Source organism: Grammomys surdaster, unplaced genomic scaffold, assembly GCF_004785775.1.
Source record: "Grammomys surdaster isolate TR1022 unplaced genomic scaffold, NIH_TR_1.0 170, whole genome shotgun sequence".
Taxonomy (NCBI): domain Eukaryota; kingdom Metazoa; phylum Chordata; class Mammalia; order Rodentia; family Muridae; genus Grammomys; species Grammomys surdaster.
Window position 1 is genome coordinate 16,002,684 of NW_021604618.1, and position 20,263 is coordinate 16,022,946.

At 41.2% G+C, this 20,263-nt stretch overlaps 1 protein-coding gene across 2 annotated transcripts in view; it reads left to right on the top strand.

Annotated features, from left to right (window-relative positions):
• Positions 1-20,263, top strand: part of Fmn1 (formin 1) — a 333,700-nt gene that overhangs the window by 53,626 nt on the left and 259,811 nt on the right. The window contains exon 2 of one of the 2 annotated variants that reach the window (XM_028766940.1): positions 14,693-14,868. The exons of the other annotated variant lie outside the window; for it this stretch is intronic. Coding sequence (XP_028622773.1) covers positions 14,693-14,868 — 176 coding nt within the window. The remainder of the gene's footprint in view (positions 1-14,692; positions 14,869-20,263) is intronic. 2 annotated transcript variants of the gene reach the window in all.

A 20,263-nucleotide genomic window follows, 5' to 3' on the forward strand; every position in this document is an offset into this window, starting at 1 on the left:
AAAAGTAATGGCACATCTTCTACATTGTTAGGTTTCCTCTGGGGTTTTGGTCCACCTTTAGTATCAGATTGGATGACTGTCTGTCTTGCCAACTGATTGATCATCAGAAGGATTCATATTGGGAGGCAAGCAGCAATCAATATTGTAGGCTGAGGTCACTGACAGGGCCAAAGGCAATAATGTGTGAAATTTAGGATAGATTGCCTTGGGGGTTTTGTCTAGATTTACTCAAACAAGGGTATTGTTTAGGCAAATATTGTGCTTTTAGGGGCTCTTTGAAGTGAGCATCTAATGAATCAAGGGAAGGGCAGTTAAACCCCTCTTGGTGAGAACATCAAAAGAGGAAGAGGATTCGGTTACAGGTCTTTAGAGCAATCACTTGACCTTTCCCGAGTGGGAGAGGAACCTGGACGACTGGGTAGTTCTTAGTTTCTAGTGACTTTTATAATTCTTTCACTTTCCTCCTGCTTTCTTATCTCCATCTTTATAGTCTCTAGGCCTAGCCTTGCTTCATCACTCAATAACATAGAACATTACGTTATAAAGGTAATGTCTTCTAATGGTAGAGACTCTTCCATCGCTCCCCGTATTACAGTCTTACAATCTCAGAATGTAACCTTCTTTTCTTAATTGTAAGGAAAGCAAGGTCATCAATCCTATTTGGGTTTATTTCATATTTTCATATGCTATTATAGCCTTTCTCCACTAATAGGAGTGACCGATGAGTAAAACATTCACACCTACTAATTCACTGTGTCTTTTATTTTTTACATGTATTTTCTTCTCTTGCAAACATTTGCTGCAGTAACAAGTTGAGTTTCATATATTTTCTGATTTCTTGTTAAGCTGACAGGATGGCTTTGATAAAGACCTGCCAATAAGTTAGCAGGCAAAAAAACAGAGACATAGAGACTAGTCAAAGAATGCCCAAAACAAGATGCACATTCTATCACACTTTCCTCCTGGGCCAAGAAAGGCATTCTACTAAACCCCAAAGCCCTTCCTTCTCAACAACATGGGTCCCAACCTGAGCCCTGTCTTCTCTTCTTGCTACATCTATAACACAATTCTCAGCTTCAGTAGTTCATGAGAAAACATGAACTATCTGGCTATCTGGACCATATGAGCATCTTTCTTCTTCCTTCCTTCCTTCCTTCCTTCCTTCCTTTCTTCCTTCCTTCCTTCCTTCCTTCCTTCCTTCCTTCCTTGCTTCCTTCCTCCCCTCCCTCCCTCCCTCTTTCTTTCTTTCTTTCTTTCTTTCTTTCTTTCTTTCTTTCTTTCTTTCTTTCTTTCTTTCTCTTTCTCTCTTTCCATCTGTCTGCCTGCCTGCCTGCCTGCTTGCCTGCCTGCCTGCCTATGTATCTGTCTTAAAAATGGGACCACACAATGCTATCTATATAGAAGAAATGTATCTGGTATTCTGCATTGTTATATCTAAACTGAGGCTCTCCAGTGGTACAGGAAATAACTACTATGGATAAAATAGAGAGAAAACGTGTAAGGAAGACATCAGTAAGAGAGCCATTCTTCTGGAAAGACCTTAAGACAGTTACCTGAGTGGTCCAAAGAAATATGTCAATTGGCAAAGTTAACAATATAATTTTTGGTTTTTATTTTACAGACTCCTATAGATATTAAATAAAGATTTTTTTGTAAGCCACAGAAGTAATGGCTAACCTGAAATGTCGTGTAGTGTTTAGAGTTCAGTACTTCCTGTTGCAGATATGCACATGGTCTTGAAACAGTGTGTGGATAATCGAGACTACTGTATTTCCATTGTGTAGCCTCTTTAGGTTTGTGAATCACTGACAAGTTGTTAAAACAGGAATTTATTTATAGACTACTGTAGCTATGAAGCAAGGAAGAACTGAACAGCTGAGTCCTGAGCTGGGAATCTTCTAGGACATGGCTAGAAAAAAAGTGGTTATTTCCTACTATATACAGATTTGGATCAGTGATTGTTTCTTTCAGTTTCGTGGATATTTGATGGAAAGAAAAGTCTGTTGGCATTAGTGAAGGTTCCCTGGCTCGTGCTGAGCAATGACCCCTGTTTGTGCCCACTAGAGCTTGCGTTTATATGCGGTGAGCAGCTTGTTTCTTGACTCTAGTCTTTTGAATGGCACTCATACTTTTTCTCATTCCATGATGATCCATCATCTTACTTTGCAACTTATGAATAAATTCCCTAATTTCAGCCCGCCTCTCCTCCTAGAGTGAAAGAGGGGAAGAAAAGAAACTAGTAGTCGTGAAACAGAAAACAAAAAGTAATATTTATCTGTAGCTATAGCAATAGTATGTGAGAATATATAGATATAGTCCTGATTCCTTTTAGTATGTACAAGCTTGTTTTTGGTACACTGGATCTTTCCTCAGCCATTGATCTTGCATTTAGCAAGAATATTTAGGTTGATCTGGATTTCTTTGAGTGGCAACCACCATTTAGTTCTGAAATCTGGACCATTGACAGTCTAGCCCAGAAAACACAGTAGTCTATTGCTAACTTTCCCTTCAGACTTTGTTCATGTCCCACCAAATCGCCATCAGTCCCGTGGCAGCTGACTGATCATTACAATCTACTGGATTCTAACCTGTTCTTTTTCTGTCAGGTGGTAGTAATGAACCCCAGAAAATCTGAGGATGACTCTTACTCCCCTGATCAGTGGGAATATATTACTAAACAGAAGTCTGCCCAGAGCCTTCAGAATTTAGAGCCTAGAATCATGTAAGACTGTTGGACTTGCTCATGCTGAGTGGAGGAAGCCCTGAGTGTGTGCAGGCTTTAGTGAATGTGTATCGTTGATATGGACAGAACCATACCAGGATCAAAGATCTCTGACTCATAGGAAAAGTTCAAAGCCTTCTCTGGACTAGGCTCAGGCAAATGACAAAGCTTCTCTCCTGGCCCAAGTATGAATGTTGATAATGTGTGCAGAAAATGTCCCCATAGCTTTCTTCTTATGAATATTTATAGCCAGAAGACTTGTCCCCTACAGAGACTGCTCCTACAGAGAATAGCTTAACCTGCCTACTGAGCTAGCTGATGCCATAAATGCTGCCTCCTTGTTTCTCTGCAATAATCCCACCTCCTTATTCTGCTGTACGCAATAAGCCTGCCTCTCTATTCAATAGTATATAATAAGCACAATGAGTTTCCGGGGTTTATTAGTTTTCTGTCACAGGACAGAAAAACTAATAAAGTCCAGCAGATTAAGGAACCCCAGCAATTCTCATAATTGAGAACGGCAGGCATTTGAATCTGCTCCCAACCAGATTCCTGTCCTGGAACACGTGACCATGACACCTCACTAAGAGGACCATGACACCTGGTCACATAGTATAGAGCCAGAGTTCTCCATGCTAATTAGGTATCTAGATGTACCACCCAGCGAGTCTAACCAATAAGCTTTCCTTCTTGGACATTTCCTCCTCCAAAAGGTATTTAATCTCTGGCCCACTCTGAATAAGTTGTATGCACCCTTTTCACCATGAATGAACATTTCAGATGAACAAGGATTGTCTCTCTCATCAATCTCCCTAAGGCTGTTGGGAGAAGCCTTCCTTACAGAGCTGCACAGCCTAAGTCTGCAGAAGGCCCCTCTGCACTCCTGACACTCGCCCTGAGCTGAGGCAGATTCTCCCATCCCAGGACTCATCTCAGGCCCATGGGTCCTGTTCCTAACTCCTCCCTGTTCCCAGTGATGTCGAGGTGCCCAGGAGTTTGGGAACCACAGCCTTGGCCCCAGCCTACGCTGCGGAAAAACACAGGTTGGAACTCCCCATTTTAGGCCACGTTCTGCCTCCCCTGAGTCACCACTCTGAGTAGGTAGTGTGTCCCACCCCAAAGATGGTGAGGAACTAATACAGCCTAGCACTGCTGCGTTTTCTCTCCCCGAGCGGCATTCACACAAGCCAGCTGCAAGGCGAAACGCAGAACCACACGAGGGTGCTGTGATTTCTCCATCAGAGACCTCAGTCCATCCGAACCCAATGTTAATATAAGTGTGTCCATTTGTCCGATCTTTCTAAATTCCCTCGATGGCCCTCTTATCAGGCCAAGTTCCTAGAGCCAAACAAGGATGCGGTAGTTATTGCTAACCTTTCCGTTTATGATCTCCTGTATCCATGTAGAAAGAGATCCATCAGCGTATATGGGCCCTTGGGTCAGCGTGAGCTTTGTGTCAGAAGGCTGCATTCTATTTCACAGAGTGCTGCTCTTGCTCTCTCTGGAAACCCTTGAAAACAGTCATTCTGTCTTCACTCTGTTTCCCACAGCAATAATAGAAGTGATTTAAATTTTCCATTGCTTTTCTGTTGTGTATGAATTATATATATATAAATATATGTATATGTATGTGTATGTGTGTGTGTGTGTGTGTGTGTTCATGTGTGTAAGTTCTCCTCTCTCTCCCCCCCACCGTGTGTGTATGTCTCTTCGTGTGTGTGTGTGAGTGTGTGCATGTGTGTGAGGTCAACAATGGGTTCTTTCTTGATCACTTTTCACCTTATTGTCTGAGACAGAATATCTTAATGAACCGGGCGTTCATCCATTTGACCAAGCTACAGTGAGCTGCAGGGATCTGACTGAATCTGCCCCACCCCTCCAGCACTGCAGTCACAGATGCAGACCTCTGTATCCAACTTTTTATGTGGGTACTGGGGATTGGAACTTAGGCCCTCATACCAATATAGCAGGCCTTTTACACATTGAACTACCTCCCCAACTTCATCATTGAGTTTTCTTTTAAGGGTAGAAATATTAAGACTCAAATTTGCATTGTTTTTAAATAGATATTATTTAACTTTTTTTTTTTGCAAAGAAAATAGTGTCAAGTCTCTTCAGCAAAGTAACACTTTTAGTAATTTATATCAAATTATCCAATCTTTCCTTTACTGTTTTATCCTTTTCAGTAATTCACACTGTTCTGGATTCTGTGGCAAATTACAGAACTATTTTAGGATTAAATTAGCTAGGAGACGTTGCAGCAGGAATAGATTTTTGTTGCTTGTTGCCCTAGCAATGTGTTCTTACTTCCTTTGCCAATTGGTTTCCTGGTGGCTTGAGCAATGCTGAGTCCTCTGAGTCCTCTGCAGTCTTTTCTCTGACTCCGCCCCCATCCTCGAGTGTGAGCAAGCTTGAAGCTTTTCCCAGGAATCGGGTACGTTCCTGCCCTTCATCAGTACATCTTCATTTCAGATACGGGAAGAGAGCATTAATTATTCGTAACTTGTATTTATTAGCAGACTCACGACTGGCCTATATAATCCTCCTTTGGTTGTGTAGCATGTGGGTCCACAGTAAAAGCCCGGCTCCTGATGCATTTGTCTCTACAACACACACCAGCCCAACCTGTGTCGTCATACTGAGCATTGCTGACAATCTTGTATGATTTATGATTTCTCAGCAACCTTACGCTGGAAGATCCCTGTTTTCCTGTTTACTGTCGTTTTCCCAGTGAGTGTTTATCATGGATTCGAATACCTTGATAAGCCCGTTTTGGCTGAGAAAGATAATTCAGTTCTGTTCTTAGTATAGTTTTAACTCGCTTTATGGATCAGTTGCTTTCATAAAAATTTTGGCTTATGGAATCAATTTTCTTTTAGTACATTGATTTTTTTACTGACACACAATTTAAATTGGAGCTATGTTTTCTGGTGTAATAGCCTAAAGATGTAGCGAAATCACACCGATGATTGCAACAGTCCCCTTGAGGGAGGGGTCAAATATTGGTGTGATGGTAAAACCAAGCTAATTAATTAAATATGATTAGGACTAATTTCATGTTTGAGCAAATGGATTCAAGGTGTAATGAAAAGAAACTGCGGTACTTTAGCTGAAAAAAAAAAAACCTACTGGCAAGACTAAGTCCTCTAATATCCTCTTACACGAAACTCCTCTTGTTGCTTCAGTGGTTTGTTGTCCTTGTTGTTATTGGCTGGTTGGTTTGGATTGGTTTTCCGGGTCATATTATACATTGAAGAGAGAATCAGAAACAACAAAAATACGTAAAAGCAAGTAAAATGAATTTGAGAATATGTCAATTGAACCATTCATTTGAACTTGAGTGTGAACTCCTTATACCTCTGTGTTCTGGGAGAAAAGGCATCATATTATTTCCCCTGCTTCTTGAAGTCATAAGCTAAGCTGTTAAAGAAACTGAAGAGATTTGTGCCAACGTCAAAGATTGGAACGGTACAGAGATGGTGATTCATTCTTAGCACTTTGCCGTGGGAATTCCTTCAGGGTTAGTCAGGACTCTAGGTGACTTCTGTAAAACAGCTAGCCTTTTGCAAGCTCAGCTACGCGAGGATGACAATCACAGCCCTTATTCAGACGTGCTATTGCTAGCAAATATGTCTGAGGAGTTCCCTGTTCCTGTGCCTTTATTGATCTTTAAAATGCTTCTCTTTTGTACCAATTGAATCGTCTTTATCTGGGAAAGACAGCAGCATACTTATTTATACCACTTCCTTATTCAGAGCTATGTCAATTTTCCTGTTCTCTGTCAGAATTAGAAGATGGGAAGGGGTTGATCACTTTGATAGCTCACTGGAGAATAGAAGGGCCATTCCAACATTATTGTTATTATTCTAAAAAAAAAAAAAAGTATGGTTGGTAGCAGACAGCAAGGGCCTATGTGCCTTAGTAAATGTGAGCATGTTAGAAGGCAGGAAATAGATGCCATTGCCAATGCCAGTATTTGTCAGAGTTCCTGCTGGATGGCTAGAAAGTAGAGTGAGTAAGTCCAAATTTTTAGAGGTTGTGTATGAACTGAATGACCTAGTAAAGAAAACAAGCAGCGGTTTATGAGTTTCCAGGAGCTAACATGCTTGGGTGGCCCTTAAGAAGACTCCTAGGTTTTAAGGGGAAACAAATTCCCTGTGTTAGAAAGCTGACAAGAACTGAAGAATAGAAAAGCAGCAATCAGTAGGAGCTATAACTGTGGAAGAAAGCAGTCCCCAAGCAGATCTTGGTGCAGTAGGCATGGAATTACACAGCCCGTTTCTCCTTTTATTCTCTAAGCTTCTTGCTTGTAGTGTTAGAAGTTCTCAGCTAATGGGCAGCCATTGGAACTGAAAAACTAACTGGGCGTATGTAAAGATTCTGCCCTGGGACTTTACTGTAGAGTGAGCTGGAAGGACTGTCTTCCCAGGAATCTCTAAAGCATTCAGAGTTCTTTCTCTTGAACTGGTCCTGTTTCTTCAAGATCAGTGTCCAACATATGCCTCACCCTACAGACTGAAAAGCTCCTGGGAGCATAGCAGGGGGAAAACGCCAAGGCTTTCAATGCAGTGTTCAGAAAGCATATGATCTTTTCTAGGCTAATGCTGTGTCCACCATGTGCAACATTCCCCTAGCCAAAAGAACACTAACCAGAGTTAGGGACTGCCATTCAATATTGGGCAGATCTATAAATTTCCCCTGAATTCAACTTTAATTGTGACCCCAATTTCCTCTACTTTTTCTTGTAATTTTAATGCTTGAGGTTAAGTATGTTGTCTAATTTTTAAATATTTTGTTATATGTTCTACATATGTCTGAAAAGAGTATGTATTTTCCAATTATTGGGTGGGATATTTTATAACTATTAGATAAAATCTAGCAAGTCTTTGTATCTATTGATTTTGCAGTCTTATTTTTGAGAAAGGGTCTCACTATATAGCCCAGGTTGTCCTGAACTTAGTTGACCTTGAACTCATGGTAATCTTCCTGTTTCAGCTTCCTGAGTGGTGGAGTTACAGGCAGAAGCCACCATCTCTGACTTCTCCCCTGATTTTCTGTCAATCGTTTAAGGCGATTAACGAAAGAGTAATATTGAAGTCTCTTGATAGAATTTTGAATTTGTATATTTCTGCACTCATTTCTGGTCATTTTGCTTCACATACTTTGAAGGTTTTTTATTAGGTATCAGTAGTACAAATTTAGAATTGTTATAACTTTGCAATAAAGTGAGTTGCCTTACGCCATCTTTTCCCATCCCTTTCACCTGCACTGAAGTGCTGCCAGTACTCACTGTCTTCTCCCTTTTTAGTTCTGATTGGAAGCGTGTGCTAGTGTCCAGCTTCCTTACCTGCTTCAATGATAGTCCTTTGTCAGTGGTTTTCAATAAGTTTGTTTATTGCTGATTTATAAGTGGTTGGTTTCTTGCATTTGTCTTGCTTGTGGTTAGTTGAACTGTTTTAATCCATGGGTTTCTAACTTTCTTCAAATTTGAAAAATTAAAGCTAGTATCTCTTTGAATATTTTCTGCCCAATCCCTATGCTCTTTATTTTAGTCGTGCTAGAATGCTTAAAATGTCAGGTATTTTGCCAGGGCTCGTTTCATTTTTTTCCTTTGCAATCCAGAAACCAGTGTCAGGCAGAAATCATGGAGAGTTGTGTGGCTCATCTCACACACTTGCACTCTCCCAGGGATTAGATTGCTGCTTGCCATTGGGCATCTAAAACTAACTGTTGCCTGTAGTCTGTTTTGTTGTGTATGGCAGGAGGTTATCGGTGGACCATAGGCTCTGAATTCTGTTCTATTCACTTCCTGTTTTACCCTGAGCAAGGCTGACTTCCCCCATCACCACTTTTTCATCTTTAAAATCAGAGACATTATGCCTAGCTTACAGGGTCACTGAGAAGATCCCCAACATGTGTAATGAATGTAAAATGTATGATGCAGAATAAATCCTTTGTATCAGACGTTGCTCACCCTTAGAACAACCAGTCTGTTCGGAGGCCTAGTGAAGATTGCTGGCACAAGGCAAAGGGATGTTGGAAAATTCTGGTGTCCAAGACACTTGGGCGAAGGCAGCGATTTGAGAATCTGGCTGCTTCACAGAGACTTCTGATAGGCAGTTCTCCTGAGGAATTTGGAACATTGGACACTTAAGGAAATAGGCCATGCTTCTCTAGCTAGAAGAGCAAAGGTTATAAGCAGGTAGCTTGGCATACCTTAAATCCCGGTGCTGCCAGTAAAACTCAGTGCAGGTAACTGGAGAACAGCTGGCATGTAATTAAGGTTGATGTCAACCTACTTCTATAGTTATTGCTGTCAGAATTTTGTATTAGAAAAGAATCTGTATTAGACTTAAAGGACCCGTCTTTTTCAACATTTTGGTTACAGAAATGAACTAATGAAACATACTTTCATACTTTCTTTTACATCATGCCTAGAGCCATATTTTATTCTCACCACTTACATGTTTATCATTTATATTAATAAAAAGGGCCTTATCGCCCCCTGTTTATCTTGCTATTTATGTTCTCAGTTCTGCGAGTCTCAAAATTGTTTCCAAAGAAGTTCTAAAAATTTTATTCATGGGGGCTGGAGAGATGGTGCAGCGATTAAGAGCACTGACTGCTCTTCCAGAGGTCATGAGTTCAATTCCCAGCAACCACATGGTGGCTCACAACCCTCTGTAGTGGGATCCAATCCTCTCTTCTGGTGTGTCTGAAAACAACAACAACAACAGTGTACTCACATATATAAAATAAATCTTTAAAAAAGATCATTCATATTGATGTTTTATAAACCAATGCTTAGCACTTTACAGTTTTTCCTTTTTCATCTCTCTTTAAATCACTACATATCTTTTAACCCAGCTGTCCTACTATGCAGCTATCCACATAATAATTGTAATGGCATTATAAGAAAAAAATGTTTTTGGTTTTTGTTATCGGTTTTACTTTTAGTGAATTGTATGCTTTCTGTATCCTTGACTTTGTTTGAAAATGTTTAGTAAGTACATTCCTTACCAACCAACATACCTGGTTTTTTGACAACTTAGACATTTGAAGTGCCGACATCCATTCTCAAGCATTTACTACCTGAGACTATACAAAGGCTCTTAATGTCTCAGGACTCCTACAGCTTCCTAAACATTTTTCAGTCATTTTACACCAGATCTTACCTAGATAGATGTTCCTCCTCTTAGTCTTTACCCATTCTCAGTATAATTTGTCCTACTTTAAATATGTGACTCTTGTTAAAGTGTTCAGCATAACTATATTCACAAACAAGTTTCTTTATTTGCAAGTCCCTATCTCTCCCAGGAAAAGGCCCTATGAGACAGTTAATGTAATTATCATTAGTGCATATTGATATAACTCTTACAAAATGCCATTTCTTTGGAAGTTGTGCCTGTAAATAGGCTTACTGGGCTCTCTGGTCATGAATTTGACCTTCAGTGAATAAATGCCTTAATGTCTCCATGCAGACTCCTGAGGCCCAGTTGTTTTCAGAGCTGGCACTGACCTGAGGCTATTACATCAGATAATGTGATTTCTATTTTGTGTGCTCGAAAGACTTGGGATCTACTTTACTAGAATGCTTCCATAAATTCTTATGAGCTCAATTTGTCTTTTCAACTTCTCTGATAAAAAGTTGTCCTTCATTCACAGGTATGATATTTGTCTCCATTGGATGTGGTGTATTTTTAAGCCAAGATTTCCTTGCATCCCTCATGAAGTTCACACACTCCCAGCCTAGGAAGTTTTCTTGGAGAAAATAATTCGGATTCCCATTCATTACCAAGTTTATCCTTATTATCTGACTTTTACTAGTGGGGCAATAATGGTGTGAGGATGTTTGATACTTCAAGGTTAAGCAACAAGTATTAGAAGCAGCCAGGAATGGAGCTCTTAGTCACTCCCACCGTCTTCTGTCTCTTACTTCAACATCCCCATCTGTGGTTTGGCAGTAAATAATAACCTTCTGTAAGTATCGTAGGAGGCGTTCTCTCTAGGAACTGGATTTTCATCCAAAGTTTGCCACTAAGTGTCCTGGAAATACTGAAATCCTCTGGGGGGTTAGTTCCCTCAGCTATAGAATAAGTGGGTAGATGGGAGGACATACAAGAACCCTTTCTACTTTAAATAGTGTTTCATTTTGTTTGAAGTTAAATATGATTTCAGACATTCAAACATTTTATTCATTTGGTAGCTATGATCCTTTCCCTATAGATTCTCAAACTGCTGTAGCTGGCTTCTCACTCCATCCTGCCTCCTGGTCTACCAACAGCATTCTACTTGGACACACCATCCTCCAGACACAATTCCATCTCATGGTGGTGGGGATCTGGTGGCACTTACTCATGGTTCTCCTGGGATGGAGTGACAAGATTTTTTTTTTCTCAGAATTCTATTCACATTGCTAATTCAGTTACATGCTATCGTTTCCCACTGTGGTAGAGGTGATAATGGGAGTTGCGGTTTGATACTATAGAGCATTGAGTCTGGCTGAAGCTAGCCACGAGCCTGTTTGCCAATGATATAGGTATGGGTGTGTATAGTTACGTACAGAGCTGTGAACTGTCACATTGCCTACATTCATTCAGTCAGAGCAGGTTTCATGGCCAGATCCAATATGTGTGTAGTTATGAAACACTGACTCTCATCGCAGTCACGGAGACAGGAGGAAGATTCTGAACTCACACCGCCATGCAAGGAGGGAGCAAAGAAATCAAGTAGCAATCTGTGTGCCACTGGCAGAGAGACTGATTGCATCTGGGGAAGGTGGATTTTGAGTACTGCCTCCATTGTAAATGGCATATTACCTTTTCTCTCTGTCTGCTCCCACTGCTTTGATTACTGACAGCAGCCCCCAGGCTGATGTTGTAGGTTAGCATCAGCAAAGTGCATCTCATCATTTGAATGGTTGGGGAAAGCACAGACTTTCAAAGGTAAGCCACCTTGTCCTTTGTGTCTCTGTGCTGTATGTCCTATTAACCATGATCACCTGTCAAATTAACCTTTGTGTGTATTTGTGGTCGATCAATCAAGGGGTTGATGTGCCTTTGAGAAACAAAACAACTAATAAAATTAGATGAAATTAGACTCATCATGTGCACTAAAGAAAAAAGACATTTGATTAAGTTGATGATTGTTGGTGTTTCAGAAATGTAACTCGAACACCTTGAGAATACCTGTGTATTAGAAATGGGGTGACAGCTTACTTGCTGACACATTTACTTGCTTCAAGTTCATTTTTTGCTTTTTTTGTTTACTCAGCTGAAAAGAATAATATGGAGATGCCCTATTTTAATAAATTCAGTCATTTGTATTTATATTATTAAAACTCCTTATTCAAAAATTACCTTATAAATTTGTCTATTCATTTTTCTTGGAAAGTTGAATTTGTCCTCTGCCCTTAGTTTATCAAACTTCTGAGACAATCGTCGGATGTAACCTGTATTTGCCTGTGTTCCTTTCCTGTCCTAATGATCCTTGTCGGAGTTACCACGTGTCACAGTCTCTCTTGCGTGTTTTCTTTGTAGGCTATTGTCTGGTTAGATGCTAGGCATCAATAATTGGCCCTTTAAAATGCAAATCAACTCCAGAATTGAATTAACTTTTATTGTTTCTACTTAAGCTTTCTATTGTTTTTCCTCTGTACGAAGAGTGACTTGGATTATATGCCTCACCTCATTAATGTGGTGTGGGCTAGACACTGCAGGTATATGAGTGTGTTTGCATGTGTGTGCACATGTACATATGCACATGTGTGTTTTTTCTGGGAACACCAAGCCTTTGCTATTTTGTGAATCTAACACTCTTTTAGTCCTCAGTCCACTCTTCATACTGTAGTAATAAATCTAATCTCACCAGACAATATGCCACTGATAAAATGAATGTCTTACTTGGGGTACTGTACAATGTATTTTGTGAAATATATCATGTGTTATATAGTTACATTAATCCATGTAACATTCATCCAAAGCCAGCATTTACTCCATAGCCAACAGGAAAGGAGTGCTGGGATCTAAGTGAGGTGTCTGGTTAGTAATTATCGACTTAGGAAGTCAGATGGTGTGAAGTGAGCACTCCATAGTTTTACAAGGGTGTGTCTCCGCCTTTCTTAACAACAGGGACAAAAAGGTTCTAGGAGAGGGATGAGCCATCCATGAGCTTCGGGTCTTCACAGTGATGATCTCCTTCCATGGTTGTCTGTAGAGGTGCTTTGAGGTTCTTTTAGGCATTAACTTCCTGCCCCATCCCTCGCCCCTTGCTCCTTGAGAACTCCCTAAGTCAAAGTTCAGGTGAACAGCTGGCTGCATGTTGTATAGACAGTAGGTATGAGGGTGGCTCAAGTAAACAGATACTTAAGGCACTGTGTTCTTGTGAAGAAGGTACCCGAGTTCACTTTCCAGGCACCCTACATTTGCAGAGATGACAGTGGACTTCTGAGGTCCTGGATTCTCATTTTTCTCAGAGGCTGAGTGTGGTTTTTGAACAGCTCTCGAAACATTTACAGTTGCAGCTTTAGAATCATTGCGACCTCTGCCACCTTGACTTGGAAGTGTGATTAAAACTCAATGAGCCGAAGTGAACAAGCAAACAGAAATCCACACCTTACATGTCCTTAACTTCTCTGGGTCTTCAAATGCTGCTCTCATAAGAGAGAAGCATGCTGCCTCACAGCCCTTTGTGTGCTGAGCTAGTCCCAGCTCAGATTACTAATGAGTCTGGTTTTCAGCATGGCAAGGCCGTCAGCTGGCTTTGGATCACTTCCAGAGCGCCTCTCTTACAGGGATTATGTATAATAAACACCCTATCGCATATCCAGCAATCCCTCTTTCAAAAGACATCGAGCCTAAATCTTGAATGTCTACCTGGTTGCTTCAGGTTTTGCTGAGGTTGCTTACCAGGAATTCTAAGAGGACCAGGAATGTGAGTGCCTCGAGAGGCTTGTCTGTCATTGATCTAATCTAGTATTTTCCAAACTGCATTCCAGTGGAACGCTAATAGTTTACAACATATTTGGCTCAGCAGATGTCCCTTTAAATGGATCCCATGATCAAATAAGTTTGAGGAAATCCCATTTGATAGGTTTAGGGGACTTGCTTATTTTTTTCACCAAGAGGCATTTCACATTCTTCAGTAGCCTGACATTAACTGAGAAGCCTTTCTGACCATGACAGCCTTTTATCACAGAACACGAGTTGCCATCTCAGGAATGTCAGGCAGAGCCTATATACATAGTTTCTAAGAACAGAGCCTCTAGTGTTCAGTTGCCTGGTTTCCAACCATTGCTTTCTCTTTTATTCCTCTTAGGAACTTGACACTGTTGCTTACCAGCTCTGTGTGTCAGTCCCCCCGCCCCCGCCACGGAAAATAGAAGCACCAGTGTTTACTAACTCTAGGTTATGTTAAAATCTGAAGATATCCCATTGTCACCCTTACACAGTTTAGGTAAGAGTAGGTTAGATGATGATTCTGGAGATGACAAAAGTCATTCCCAAATGGGTTACTCATGCAGCATTAACTGAGAATGGTTAATTCTCTCCCCATCATCAAACAGACATGGACCTGTATGCTCAGTGTATGACGGGTCTGTCCCCAGAAATAAGGCACAGCTTCAGTTCCAGAAGAGCAAATACATTAGTGCCTTGGCTTGGGAGACACCATGGAGTGGTGGTAGAGCTGAAAATCCATACCCTATTTCCCCACCCCTCTGATTCTGTTGAGTTAGCAGAAAGCGCTCAGACTGGGCTGGCACGCAGGACTTTGAAGCATAGGAAAGAGCAAGGGTACCAACTTTGGTGGTGAGGGGCATATGCTTGAAGACTCCAAAAAAAGTACATGGGAGAAGCCCTTTCAAGGACAGCAAACTCCAAAATTATACACTAGAGAGTGAAGCTAGGACATGGAGAGGACCTTGTAGCATCCCTAAACTTACTGGCGACATTGTATTTCATCTTCACTTAGGTATTGCCTCTGACGGCTTTCCCTGTGACAACTTCAATGAGCAGACAGCAAAAGACCTTCCCAATAAGGATGGAGGGGCTTGGGTCCTGGGTTACAGAGCTGGACCACCCTGTCCAATTCTGCTCCATGAAGAGAAAGAAAAGACAAGTAGAAGTGAATTGTACTTGGATCTCAACGTAAGTGGAAATCTTTGTGCTTATCCTGTAGCTCTTTGTGGTCTGCAGAGGCTCATTTAATATGGACTTAATGTAAATCGTATATGTAAAGTTGCTGAGGCTGTATTTTGTATGTCGATCATTGTCTGAAAAAAAACAATCAATGGACTGCAGCAAACCAAGGCAAAATCTGTGTGCTAGAAGGTGACTGTGTCTTTAGTTTCTTTGCAGAGTACTCTGTCTCATTAGTTGTGATGCCTAAACCTCCCTGTGGGAAGAAACCCATTTGCTGCTAGTCACTTAATATCATTGTACTAAAAATTTATGAATAACATATGCTAGCTGACAGATATGCTCCGCACTTTCCAGTGAAACCCAAGTCACCTGTCTTCACTGCACATCTATAAACGGCTCGTTCTCTCCAGCTGCTCAAATAACAGTCCAACAAGTTGGTGGGAAATCTGCCAAATGCAGGATGACCCATTTAAAAACCATAGGCTCCGCCTTTCTCATTCATTCACACATCTACTGGCAAAGAAGCATTGACTCTCCAGGACAAAGCATTGAGCATGGCTAGCCATTTCCAGATTTAGATGGCCTGATAGTGTTGACCAAACCATGCCACTTGCCACTGCCCTCTTTTTCCCACAGCTCCCTGTGGCCTTTTCTGTTTTGCTTTAATTTTGACGCCCATCCACAATCTATTGTTCTCTGCTTTATTGTAGTCTGGTCTGAAACTATGCATGCTGTGTGTGAGTTAGGCCTATGGCCATCTAGGTAACCCTGTGGGTTTTCATGGGGTGTGTTAGATCCAACAGTTCTAGATGGGTAGTGGCCATGGGTAGAACTTGTTTTTTGTCTTTTTTTTGTTTTTTTTTTTGTTTTTTTTTTTCATAGCCACACAATAATAGTCACTGTAGGCATTTCAGAAAGACACTTAACATTGGTTTTCATAAAAAGAGGTTTGAAGGGTTGGAGAGCTATCTCAGTGGCTGAGAGTGCTCGCTGACTTCAGTTCCTAGCACCCACATGGCAGCTCACAACAACTCCAGCTCCAGAGAACCTAGTGTTCTTTTGGCCTCCACACGTATGTATAGGCAAGCAAGACACACACACACCTACAACCAGCCATGCGTGCATGCTCGCACACTGTGTCACACACACACTCTCTCTCACACCCACACCCACACACCTCACACATACAAAATTAGAGAGGGAGAAGGAGAGGAGGGAAAGGGAGAGGGAAAGGAAGGAGAGGGAGAGGAGGGAGAGGGAGAGGAGGGAGAGGGAGAGGTAGAGAGAATGTTGATTGGGCTCCTCCTTCCTTGCAAAGTCAAAGCTGGGATGTACTCACTTAAGTACGACAGTGACATCTACTGGTGAATTACTTTAAGCTGCCCAGGACACAGCAGGCGGCAAACCATAGGCAGCCTGGAGGATAACAGTGCCAAATGGGCTTTGAAAGGCCACTTCTTTTTCCTTTTATGATTATAATCTTGGTTTTTTGGTTTCTTAGCTTTTTGTTTTGTTTGTTTGTTTGTTTGTTTGTTTGTTTTGGAGTACAATAAACCATGCAATCCTGGTTTTCTTTCTTTTATGTGAATGAAATTATGTCTTTGCTTAATGTATTACATTACAGAAATCATACATAGTCCTTGAAAACTATTTGAAACATAGAAGGTGCTTATGGGGGGCTCAGAAACAACTGTCTCAGCCCAATGACACCTCTGTGAAGCGTTAATAAGTTTCTTTTTTTTTTTTTTTGACTGTTCATGCTTGTTTGCAGTGAGGCTACTTTTTTAAAGCAAGCACGCTGCATTTTACAACTTCCTTTCTTCCTGGCTTACCCATGCTGTTTCAAAGTCTTAACAGCCAAGCTTTCTGTGATTGTGTGGTATCAAGGGTATGCTCGAGTTTCATCTTTTTCCGCATTATTGAGTGTTGAACTTTTTCAGTTTTGGAATAGTATCTATTTGTGCCCCTCAACATTTAGGATCTTTTCCTTATTATAAATTCCTATTCCCTACAAGTGTTCTGGGCCTTTTGATAGCATTACTATATAGAAAGGAAATTCTTTTCCTGGAAATAGGAATGAAAATATATTTATGTAAATATATATTTATATAGTACCTATATGGATATATAATAAAAAATAAAATGTATTTGCATGCCTCTTGGTTTTTAATTGATTAAAATTCTTAAAAAATGAGAGTAGTTTCTTTAGGTAGCCAAGTCATTGGTTCCTACTCGCTGGACTCTGGATTTCCTCTCTTCCTTTTATTTTTTTCCCCTTCCTCAGGCAGTGTGGCTTGAATCTTACAGATTTGATATTGTTATTCCAATTGAGACTTCCACTCAAAATATTCTCCAATTTGGAAAATTTTGTGTTCCCCTTTTAGAAGCAAACACGCCAGAGGTCTTTCTCTAATAGGGGAAGTGGCTCTGAGATGTGGATACTGTGCTCAGCAGCTTTCCATTAAGGCTGCTGACAGAAATCAACCTTATTGTCTGCTAAGGTTTCTGAGATGCCAGTTGGGGATCAGCTTGCTCCATTACTTTAGGTGTGTGATAAGGTAGACTGTTATGTCAGGGACTACATGTTCAAGTCAGGCTCTTCAACTCCCACATTAGTCAGTAGGCAGAGAGGGAAGTAGGGATAGAGGCATGCAGGCACAGTCTTAGCCAGGGTTACTATTGGTGTGAGAAAACAGCATGACCCAATGGCAACTTGAGGAGGAAAGGGTTTGTTTGATTCACAGTTCCATAGAACAGCTCATCATCAAAAGCAGTGAGGGTAGGAAACTCACGCAGGGGAGGAACCTGGAGGCAGGAGCTGATGCAGAGGCCATGGAGCGATGTTGCTTACTTGCTTGCTCCTTATGGCTTGCTCAGCCTACTTTTTTATAGAACCCAGGACCACCAGCTCAGGGATAACTTCACACATATTGGGCTAGATCTTCTTCATCAATCACTAATTAAGAAAATGCCCTACAGCTTGCCTATAGCCTGATCTTACGGAGATATTTTCTCAGTTGTGGCTCCCCCCCACCCCCCATGATGATTTTGGCTTTCAGCAAGTTGGCATTACACTAGCCAGTACAGGAAGGAACAAAATGTCCTGAGACATACCCTAGTGACCCACTTCCTCCATCTAGGCCCCAACTCTTTTCTGTTTTCACCACTGTCCAATAGCCCATCACACTATGAACCTTTGAATAGATGAATCCATTGATGAGGTTAGAACACTCTAGATCTGGTCACCTCCTATCCCCTCAGAGCACTGCTTCATAAGGGACCAATGGACTCATGAGCTTTGGCCAGGGCATTTCAGATCCAAGTCATCACAATACCTAGGGACAAAGAGGAATATATTACCAGGCAGTAGTTTGATCAGCATTATACACTGGACCAGCACTGCTCTGGTTTCAAATGTGAACGTGATTTCTAGTGTTAACTTTAGATTATGAGTTTCCTGAGCCTTTTCCTATGGCTGTGCTGACTCTCAATTATATGCAAGGATGGCAGCTGGAACATTTAGTAACTGTTGGGAGTTTAGCATCCGTTAATTGTAGTAAAGCCTCGCATTAGTCTGGATTACTAGAGTCCTTCTGTCCATCTGGACCTTCATTGTTTAGTTACTAAAAGATTTAGGATGCAAAGTGTCTTAGTTTCCTTGGTAAAATACCATGACCAAAAGCAGCTTGGGAAGAAACGGGTTTATATTTTGGCTTTCACATCCCAATCATGGTCTATCACAAACAGAAGAGGGGACAGAAACTCAAGCCAGGAACATGCAGGCAGAAACTTAAGTAGAGACCATGGAAGGATGCTTCTTGTTTGCTTGTTCTACCTTTCAGTGGTAACGAAAGCCACAGTGGGCGGGGTCCTCCCACATCAATCATCAATCAAGAACATACACCATAGACTTGCTACAGCACATCTGATGGAGGGTTTTTTTCCTGTTTTAATTAAGGTTTGTCTTAGTTAGGGTTACTGTTGCTGTGAAGAGATACCATAACCATGGCAACTCTTTTAAAGGAAAGCATTTAACTGGGGCCTATTTACAATTTGAGAGCTTAATTCATTACCAACATGGAGGGAAGCATGGCAGCATGCACGCAGGCATGGTACTGTAGAAGGAGCTGGAAATTCTACATGGGGGCAGCAGGAAGAGAGGGAACCACTGGGCCTGACTTGGCCTCGGGCCCACCCCCAGTGACACACTTCCTCCAACAAGGCCAAACCTTCTTGGACAAAGCCATACCTCCTAATCCCTTCATACAGTACCACTCTCTGGTGACCAAGCAATGAATCTGTGAGTTTATGGGGACCATTCTTATTCAAACCACCACCTTCTCAAATGACTCCAGCTGTGTCAAGGGAACAAAACAGTAGCCAGCACAGCATGGAAACACAGAGCAGCATTGAATTACCAAACTAAAGGGATTAAAACAAAAGTTGTTTTTTTTTAGTGATCTTTTCTGCCTCCCTTCAGTTTTTCAATAGAAAAGAAACTGCTACACTATAGCTTTAGAAAACACACTACAAAATGGAAAGCACTTATAATTAAGTGAATCCAGTACAAAACCTGGCCTTGCCGTTCCTTGGGTATCTAATCTCAGACTTGACCTAATTTCTTTGAAATGTCCTATAACATCTATAGCAGGCCCCCATGAGTGTCTGCTTAGTGGATGGGTCTATTTAGATGAATCACACTGAAATCATATTAAGCATTTCGTTTCTTAGTCACTGGCCATGTATTAGGTGCATAGAGACCTCCCGAGTGGAACCAACTATTGACTGTTTCAGAGGACAAGAGATAGACTATTTCCTTTATTGTACAACTTTCACCAAACAGAGCTCATCTAAAAAAAAATGAGGCTAATACCTTTCTCATAGCTTTCTGGGACAAGTTTAAGCATAAGAAAAATTACATAAAGAACCCATCATGCATACTGCTTACGTAGGACCTCAGTGGCATCCAGAAACACTGGCTGTCTCCACCTTCTGCCTTGGCTCATGTTTTTATCTTCTATTTGCCTTTTCCTCCTAACCTCCCTCCCTTCCCCCTCCTTGTTTTGTTACATTGGGGATTGAATCTAGAGTCTTGTCATGTTAAACACACAAGCATCCTACCAATGAGCTATCTTTCCAATACTTGGTTTGTAATTTGAGACAGGAACTCAGTGTGCAACCCAGGCTGGCTTTGAACTCACTGAGTAGCCCAGGCTGCTCTCAAATTTTCTTTCTCTTGCCTCCACCTCTCAAATGCTGAGACTATAATACATGTCACCACATGCCCATCTTCATTTTGTTTTGGGTGTCTCTCCATCCTCCTTAGCTTTTTCTATCTATTCCTTTAAGTTAAATGTGTGTGTGTGTGTGTGTGTGTGTGTGTGTGTGTGTGTGTGTGTGT